The sequence below is a fragment of the Callionymus lyra genome, chromosome 4 (genome assembly GCF_982586985.1).
Source record: "Callionymus lyra chromosome 4, fCalLyr1.hap1.1, whole genome shotgun sequence".
Taxonomy (NCBI): domain Eukaryota; kingdom Metazoa; phylum Chordata; class Actinopteri; order Syngnathiformes; family Callionymidae; genus Callionymus; species Callionymus lyra.
Window position 1 is genome coordinate 27,696,870 of NC_141821.1, and position 9,386 is coordinate 27,706,255.

Here is a 9,386-nt window from a genome sequence, read left to right on the forward strand (position 1 = left end):
CTGCCCTCTCACGCGCCGCAGCTCTCAACCGTCTGCTGGCAGACAAACACAGGGTCCCCGGTCCTGTGTACCGGCCTGGTCAGAATGTGTGGTTGTCCACCAAGGACCTTCCCCTGCAGGTGGAATCGAGGAAGCTTGCCCCAAGATTCATCGGTCCATTCGAGGTGGAGAAGATCCTAGCCCTTTCCGCCGTCAGACTCAAACTTTCCGCCTTGCTCAAGGTACAACCGTCCTTCCATGTCTCCCTACTGAAAGCCACCAGCCACCTCAACCCTCCTTTTGACCTCCCACCACCCTCCCTGCTGATCGACAACCACCCTGTATTCTATTGTACTGTCATAGTTCTATGTTTATTTCCCTGTGGTAAGTTATTTTGCTTTTTGTTGCAGAAGAGGAATCAGCATTCCCAGGTGCTGATTTTTGTTTTTTGTATTTTAGATCACCTGCAGTCTGGACTCCTCCTTTGTTCCCCTTCGCTTTTGGTTTTCCTGTTGGACATTTTGTGCTCTGGAGTTTCGCCGCATCGATTCTGGAGTTATTCATGTTTTCGAGAGACTCACTAAAGAACTTGAACATTTAAAAAAATACTTTTATTATCGCACTTGGATCCCCGGATCCTCATACATGACAAACCTGAAGTTAACATAAGGACAATGTTGGATGAAAGGAAAGAAGGAAGTCATATTTATTATTATATAATTCAATGTAAATATAAATAAACAACAAACAGATATACAAATTAAAACATAAGTTAACATTTGATTCACTGGGTTTGTATAAACATGAATAAATAGGATGGATGATTTTTTAAATAAAATAAAATCAGAACAGTCTCATAATTATGGTTGTATTGGCATTTAAGGATTGTGAGACGTCAAGAGAAATGTGACTGCATAACTTAACGGAACTTAATGTAAAGCAATTTAAGTCATATTTAGCGTGTGTGAAGTGCAGCCGACTGATGTTAAAATACTGTCATTTTAAAAACATGCTTGTCTCCTCGTCTCCTTCTGTAGCTTCTGAGCCCTTCAAGTGACTGACTAACAGTGCATTACTAAGTGTGACCTAAAAGGATAGACATTTCTTTTTACTCTGAAAACTTTCACAAACCTTTCTTGAAGACAGGTTTGTCAGGTTTGCTCAAATTGTTCTTGAAAATGTGCATTTTCAGGTATGGGCTCGGCACACTGTTTTTTTTACACCACATGACAAACCCACTTCCATGTGTTGCAGGTAACACATACATTTAACTATTAAGGAAACCGTGACTTTATTCCCAACAATTAAGCTTGAAAAATAATACATTCCGTACATGAATTAGAAGACTTCAGTTTTACATTATTGAGTCTAGAGATTTATGCTTAAGTTTATAAATGTATAAATCACATTATGGCTTCAATTACATTTCACATTTGAAATACAAAATAAATTAAAACATGAAATATTGTATTGTATATTTTTGTAGTCTGATTTGCATTCTTGGTGGTTCAGAGTTGTTGTCTTGACAGTATGAATGACAGTGTCACAAGACAGAATGCAGTGAGGAGGCTGAGCCTGTGGCTAGAGCTGTTCGAAGCTGTCAATGAAAGAGGAAAAGATTTACTGATAAAGCTTGATTAGAAAAATGGCATGTGTGATTAATCATAACAAGTGACTCAGGTTTACCTGTAGCATCAACGCTGATATTGCTTTTTGTGTTTGCATGGGTGGATACAGTTGTTGGATTCTTAACTGGACTTGCTGGAGGAAAAAAAAGGAAAAAACTTGGGTAAGAGTGAACAGAGTAATTTCTATAGAAGATGAGCCTCACTTTTGTTTACATACCTATCACCTTGAATGAGGTGTCAATCACAGGAATGTCTGAAGACGGCGAATTTGTCACAAAGTTTTGTTCAACAGTCCAATTTAGTGGAAGTGCTGAAGCGTTCTTCTTAAAATAAACTCCAAATAAACCTTCAACAGCAGTATTTTTATTAGAAAGAGATCTGTGTAAAACAAAAACAAAAATTAGTATCCCAAAACAACAAAATGTTGAATGAAAAGAAAAAAAAGATTGAAATCCGCACCGGAATCCTCTAATGGAGCAGTAGTCAAATATTTCCATGAATTTCTTTCTGTTGATTAACTCACACTAAAAAAAAAGGCAAAAGTTGAAATATATTTAATTCACATATGTGACGATCAATTTGTTGCAAAAAATTCTACTTACCCAGTTGATGAGACTTTTGGCCAATATTTTAAACCTCAAACCGCCTGGGTTTTTTAAATCATCTGAGTAAGTTTCATCACTTAACTGGAAACGTACTAAATACATGGTCTCAGTGGGTTGAGTGGTTGTTGGTTCTTCAGCTAGACTGTCTGGAAAAAATAATTGATCAGACTGGTTAACATCTTTTAAAAATCTCATCAGTCATCTTTTTAAAACTGAAAAATGATTAAACATAAAAAGGTTCTGTGTTTACTGACCTGGCTCTGGACCTTGGGTTGTTTCAGCGTTTTTTGTAGCTTTTCTTAAGGCGTTCGAAACTTCTCTTCTTGTTGGAGGTTCTTTTGTTAAACTGATCAGTTTAACATCTAAGACGGCATCAACTGTGGGGTCCGATGATGTGGAAGGTTTTCTAATCAAAAAAAGAAAGTGGTCACTCATAACCACACAATGATCCTTAGACAAGATCAGTTACTGTTCGTACCTGAATTTTATGACCTTGCATTTCACTGATTTAATGGCAAGGTTCTGTTTGGCGGCAACCTCACACTAAATAACAAGACAATCATGAATTCAGTGGCAAGAAGAGATTTGACAGCTATATATTTAAAACTGTTCCACATGAGACATACTTTAATGCTAAGACAAGTTGAAAACAAATGTGCAGTTCAAGTGTTCTTACCAAGTTAACCATTTTTTCTTCAATGCTTTTGTATCGTCTACTGCTGGGATCATTTAGTTCTTCTGTAAATTGCTCATTGTATATGGTGGAAGTTACATCATAATAAAGAAAAGGATCTGATGAGGACATATGTTCAGTTTCTTTCTCTTCAACTGGATCAGTTGCTGATGAGAGGAACCAAAATGTAAGTCAAATTCTCGCCAAATAAAACAATATGATCAGTATAGAAAGTAAGAAAGAAGAAATTGGATAGACAAGAAACTACGTTTAACATGGATGCACGAGTGTTCACTGACCTTCCACTTGAATTGAGTGAGTAATCATGTTAATTTGGGAATATTTTGCATTCCTTAAGGAATCCTTCACTTCCTCACTGGTGGGAATTGTTTTGGGGTTCGTCTTGAAAAATGTAATGTCAATCTGTACATCAACTGTGTCTGTTGAAGTGGAGGAAGATTTTCTGAAACAAATAAACGTAAGTTAGGAATATTATTAAAGCATTAAAATATAAATGTAATTTGATTTTGATGCTAATACCTGAACTTTTTAACTTTGCACTCCACTGGTTTAATGGAAAGGTTTGGAATGGTGGCACTCTTACACTGTCAATAATGTAGTAAAGTTAGAGTCGCAAATGTTACGTTATATTTATTTAACAACATTAGTCTGTTGTTTAGATAAATTAAATCACTCCTCACCCAGGTTGCAACTTTTTCCTCAAGATCTTTGTATTTACTGCTGTTGGGATCATTCAGTTCTTCGGTGAAGGGCTGATTATCAATGGTGGAAGTTACAGTGTAAACAGGGAATGGACCTGAAAGAGTTCCTGGTTCTGTTGCTGGCTCATCACCTGGGACTAATGGTGAAAACCGGTGAGGACAAAAGATTTTTCAAATATTTTAAACATCCCTTCCCTTCACAAACTGCTCCTGTAACTTAAAGAAGGAAATGCATGTGAATTCACAATTTACTGACCTGTTACTTGGATTGAGTTGGGAATAACATTAATTTTGGAATATCCAGGATTTGCAGCTGCATTCTTAAAGGTTTTAGAAACATGTTTTCTAGAAGGAGGTTTGGATGAGGGAGTCGACAAGGTCCATTCAACCTCAAACTCTGCTTCAACTGTGGTTTCCGAGGACGTACAAGAAGTTTCTCTGTATTCAAAAATGTGTGTTAGTCTCATGTAATGAAATTTTAATTCCTGTCTTGTCATGATTGAGTGAAAAATAATGAGTGACTAAGGAGTAAAAATATACCTGAACTTTATCAGTGTGCAGTGACTGATTGTATTTCCACATTTGTCATTAGATGCACATTCACACTGGAAATAAAGGGGGAAATGTAAAATATTCATAATTAGTTAATCCAAATAAAAGAAGGGAAAAGAAATGAGGAAAAAAAGAGTCCTCACCCAGCTGACAAGTTTTTCCTCTAGGTCTTTGTATTTGTCGCTGCTGGGGTCGTTCAGTTCTTCTGTAAAGGTCTCTTCATGAATGGTGGAAGTTACAGTGTAAACAACTGAAGGACCTGAAGGGGTTTCTGGTTCAGTTGCTGAGTCTTCAACATGATCTGCTATAAATGAAAAACAGTTAGATTCAGAATTGAAAACAAACAATCCACAATCTACCAATAGTTCATTTAAAAATATGAAAATTGTTACTGACCTGTCACTTGGACTGAGTTGGGAACTATGATCATATTGAAACGTCCAGAATGTTCTGCTGCTCTCTTTAAGGCTCGAGCTATGTGTTTTCCTGATGGAGGTTCTGAAGAGGCAGTCAACCAGGGCAATTCAACCTCCAACTCTGCTTCCACTGTGTTGTCCGTTGAAGCACACTGAGATTTCCTGGATAATATTTAACACAGAAACATTATGTTTAATGAGGAATTTTATTTGTATTGTCTGATCAAATGAGTCTATAACAGAAACACAACAATAGTCATTGTGAAGATAAAACCCTGACATTTCAGCAAGAGATGAATTTAAACCTCCTACCTGAATTTTACCACTTTACAGTGACTATTTTTGTTCATACACTTTTCTTTGGTGCCACTTTCACACTGTCAAAATAAAAGTGGAAATGTCAGTTTACATGAATTATGTAATGTTGCAATCATACTTAAAAGTGTTAATATAAGAGATTGATGTGTTTAAAAATGTATCATCAAATATAAAAGTAAACTTGTCCTCACCCATTCAACTAGTTCATCTTCCAGGGTCTGGAACTCTCTGCTGTTGGGGTCATTCAACTCTTTTGTAAATGCTTCTTCAATGGAGCAAACTGCAGTATAAGTAGGTGGAGGAGTTGAAGAGTTTCCTGGGTCTTCATCTGGACCTCCTGTGGAAGCAGAAATACACAAAGTATTTATTTTACAAAAATCAATTAGTTTCTTCATTCATCAGAGAACAACAGTTATTTCAAACTTTAAAAAATATTTTATTCACAAACTGCTTCAGTAACTGAATTAACCTAAAAAATCGGACATTCCAAAAAAATAGAATTGCATGTTTCAATTTACTGACCTGTTACTTTGATTGAGTTGGGAATAACATTAATTTTGGAATATCCAGGATTTGCAGCTGCATTCTTAAAGGTTTTAGCAACATGTTTTCTAGAAGGAGGTTTGGATGAGGGAGTCAACAAGGTCCATTCAACCTCAAACTCTGCTTCAACTGTGGTTTCCGAGGACATACAAGACGTTTCTCTGTATCAAAAAATTTGTGTTAGTCTCATGTGAATACATTTTCTTTCCTGACTTGTCATCATGGAGTGGAATATGCTGTATGACACACATGTAACTGATATTTTGATTTTCCTTCACGTTAAATGTACCTGAATTTGATCAGTTTGCAGTGGCTGATTGTGTTTCCACACTTTTCACTGGAGGCACACTCACACTGGAACAAAGAAGAATTTGGTTTATATGTACTATATACAGCTGTGAATACTATCAACATGTTTCAAATGTTCCATTTTCTCAAATGCAAATAGAGATTTTTTTCAATGTCCTCACCCAGCTGACAAGTTTTTCCTCTAGATCTTTGTATTTGTCGCTGCGGGGGTCGTTCAGTTCTTCTGTAAAGGTCTCTTCATGAATGGTGGAAGTTATAGTGTAAACAACTGAAGGACCTGAAGGGGTTTCTGGTTCAGTTGCTGAGTCTTCAACGTGATCTGCTATAAATGAAAAGCAGTTAGATCCAGAATTGAAAACAAACCGTCCACAATCTACCAATGGTTCATTTAAAAATATGACAATTGTTACTGACCTATCACTTGGACTGAGTTGGGAACTATGATCATATTAAAACGTCCAGAATGTTCTGCTGCTCTCTTTAAGGCTCGAGCTATGTGTTTTCCTGATGGAGGTTCTGAAGAGGCAGTCAACCAGGGCAATTCAACATCCAACTCTGCTTCCACTGTGTTGTCCGTTGAAGCACACTGTGATTTCCTTAATAATAATTAACACAGAAACATTATGTTTAATGAGGAAGTTTATTTGTATTGTCCGATCAAATCAGTCCATAAAAGAAACACAACTGAAGTCTTTGACAAGACATTAATTAAAAACCTCCTACCTGAACTTTCTCACTTTACAGTGGCCATTTTTGGTCCCACATTTTTCTTTGGTGGCACTTTCACACTGTCAAAATTAAAAATAACATTTTAGTTTATATTGATTATGTAACGTTAGAATGATATTTAAAAGTGTTAAAGTAAGAGATTGATGTGTTTTAAATGTATCATCAAATATAAAAGTAAACTTGTCCTCACCCATTCAACTAGTTTATCTTCCAGGGTCTGGAACTCTCTGCTGTTGGGGTCATTCAACTCTTTTGTAAATGCTTCTTCAATGGAGCAAACTGCAGTATAAGTAGGTGGAGGAGTTGAAGAGTGTCCTGGGTCTTCATCTGGACCTCCTGTGGAAGCAGAAATACACAAAGTATTTATTTTACAAAAATCAATTAGTTTCTTCATTCATCAGAGAACGACAGTTATTTCAAACTTTAAAAAATATTTTATTCACAAACTGCTTCAGTAACTGAATTAACCTAAAAAATCGGACATTCCAAAAAAATAGAATTGCATGTTTCAATTTACTGACCTGTTACTTTGATTGAGTTGGGAATAACATTAATTTTGGAATATCCAGGATTTGCAGCTGCATTCTTAAAGGTTTTAGCAACATGTTTTCTAGAAGGAGGTTTGGATGAGGGAGTCAACAAGGTCCATTCAACCTCAAACTCTGCTTCAACTGTGGTTTCCGAGGACATACAAGACGTTTCTCTGTATCAAAAAATTTGTGTTAGTCTCATGTGAATACATTTTCTTTCCTGACTTGTCATCATGGAGTGGAATATGCTGTATGACACACATGTAACTGATATTTTGATTTTCCTTCACGTTAAATGTACCTGAATTTGATCAGTTTGCAGTGGCTGATTGTGTTTCCACACTTTTCACTGGAGGCACACTCACACTGGAACAAAGAAGACTTTGGTTTATATGTACTATATACAGCTGTGAATACTATCAACATGTTTCAAATGTTCCATTTTCTCAAATGCAAATAGAGATTTTTTTCAATGTCCTCACCCAGCTGACAAGTTTTTCCTCTAGATCTTTGTATTTGTCGCTGCGGGGGTCGTTCAGTTCTTCTGTAAAGGTCTCTTCATGAATGGTGGAAGTTATAGTGTAAACAACTGAAGGACCTGAAGGGGTTTCTGGTTCAGTTGCTGAGTCTTCAACATGATCTGCTATAAATGAAAAGCAGTTAGATCCAGAATTGAAAACAAACCGTCCACAATCTACCAATGGTTCATTTAAAAATATGACAATTGTTACTGACCTATCACTTGGACTGAGTTGGGAACTATGATCATATTAAAACGTCCAGAATGTTCTGCTGCTCTCTTTAAGGCTCGAGCTATGTGTTTTCCTGATGGAGGTTCTGAAGAGGCAGTCAACCAGGGCAATTCAACATCCAACTCTGCTTCCACTGTGTTGTCCGTTGAAGCACACTGTGATTTCCTTAATAATAATTAACACAGAAACATTATGTTTAATGAGGAAGTTTATTTGTATTGTCCGATCAAATCAGTCCATAAAAGAAACACAACTAAAGTCTTTGACAAGACATTAATTAAAAACCTCCTACCTGAACTTTCTCACTTTACAGTGGCCATTTTTGGTCCCACATTTTTCTTTGGTGGCACTTTCACACTGTCAAAATTAAAAATAACATTTTAGTTTATATTGATTATGTAACGTTAGAATGATATTTAAAAGTGTTAAAGTAAGAGATTGATGTGTTTTAAATGTATCATCAAATATAAAAGTAAACTTGTCCTCACCCATTCAACTAGTTTATCTTCCAGGGTCTGGAACTCTCTGCTGTTGGGGTCATTCAACTCTTTTGTAAATGCTTCTTCAATGGAGCAAACTGCAGTATAAGTAGGTGGAGGAGTTGAAGAGTATCCTGGGTCTTCATCTGGACCTCCTGTGGAAGCAGAAATACACAAAGTATTTATTTTACAAAAATCAATTAGTTTCTTCATTCATCAGAGAACAACAGTTATTTCAAACTTTAAAAAAATTTTTATTCACAAACTGCTTAAGTAACTCAATGAAACTAAAAATCGTACATTTAAAAAAAATAGAATTGCATGTTTCAATTTACTGACCTGTTACATGGATTGAGTTGGGAATAACATTAATTTTGGAATATCCAGGATTTGCAGCAGCATTCTTAAAGGTTTTAGCAACATATTTTCTAGAAGGAGGTTTGGATGAGGGAGTCAACAAGGTCCATTCAACCTCAAACTCTGCTTCAACTGCGGTTTCCGAGGACGTACAAGAAATTTCTCTGTATTCAAAAATGTGTGTTAGTCTCATGTAATGACATTTTCTTTCCTGACTTGTCATCATGGAGTGGAATATGCTGTATGACAAACATATAACTGACATTTGGATTTTCCTTCACATTAAATGTACCTGAATTTGATCAGTTTGCAGTGGCTGACTGTGTTTCCACACTTTTCACTGGAGGCACACTCACACTGGAACAAAGAAGACTTTGGTTTATATGTACATCTTAGCTGTGAATACTATCAACATGTTTCAAATGTTCCATTTTCTCAAACGCAAATAGAGATTTTTTTAATGTCCTCACCCAGCTGACAAGTTTTTCCTCTAGATCTTTGTATTTGTTGCTGCGGGGGTCGTTCAGTTCTTCTGTAAAGGTCTCTTCATGAATGGTGGAAGTTACAGTGTAAACAAGTGAAGGACCTGAAGGGGTTTCTGGTTCAGTTGCTGAGTCTTCAACATGATCTGCTATAAATGAAAAGCAGTTAGATCCAGAATTTAAAACAAACAATCCACTATCTACCAATAGTTCATTTAAAAATATGACAATTGTTACTGACCTATCACTTGGACTGAGTTGGGAACTATGATCATATTAAAACGTCCAGAATGTTCTGCTGCTCTCTTTAAG

At 36.3% G+C, this 9,386-nt stretch overlaps 1 protein-coding gene across 1 annotated transcript in view; it reads right to left on the reverse strand.

Moving 5' to 3' along the window:
- Window positions 1-682: 682 nt before the first annotated feature.
- LOC148082323 (uncharacterized) overlaps window positions 683-9,386 on the reverse strand; it is a 99,609-nt gene continuing 90,905 nt past the window's right edge. The window contains exons 32-50 of the mRNA XM_087790203.1: window positions 5,907-6,067; window positions 5,726-5,790; window positions 5,416-5,597; window positions 5,085-5,230; window positions 4,888-4,952; window positions 4,556-4,737; window positions 4,303-4,463; window positions 4,148-4,212; window positions 3,864-4,045; window positions 3,587-3,744; window positions 3,426-3,490; window positions 3,185-3,348; window positions 2,889-3,052; window positions 2,691-2,755; window positions 2,467-2,618; window positions 2,210-2,358; window positions 1,825-2,131; window positions 1,666-1,740; window positions 683-1,576 (exon numbers count right to left, since the gene is read on the reverse strand). Of these exons, the coding sequence (XP_087646329.1) occupies window positions 1,488-1,576; window positions 1,666-1,740; window positions 1,825-2,131; window positions 2,210-2,358; window positions 2,467-2,618; window positions 2,691-2,755; window positions 2,889-3,052; window positions 3,185-3,348; window positions 3,426-3,490; window positions 3,587-3,744; window positions 3,864-4,045; window positions 4,148-4,212; window positions 4,303-4,463; window positions 4,556-4,737; window positions 4,888-4,952; window positions 5,085-5,230; window positions 5,416-5,597; window positions 5,726-5,790; window positions 5,907-6,067 (2,597 nt within the window). The 3' untranslated portion in view covers window positions 683-1,487. The remainder of the gene's footprint in view (window positions 1,577-1,665; window positions 1,741-1,824; window positions 2,132-2,209; window positions 2,359-2,466; window positions 2,619-2,690; window positions 2,756-2,888; window positions 3,053-3,184; window positions 3,349-3,425; window positions 3,491-3,586; window positions 3,745-3,863; window positions 4,046-4,147; window positions 4,213-4,302; window positions 4,464-4,555; window positions 4,738-4,887; window positions 4,953-5,084; window positions 5,231-5,415; window positions 5,598-5,725; window positions 5,791-5,906; window positions 6,068-9,386) is intronic.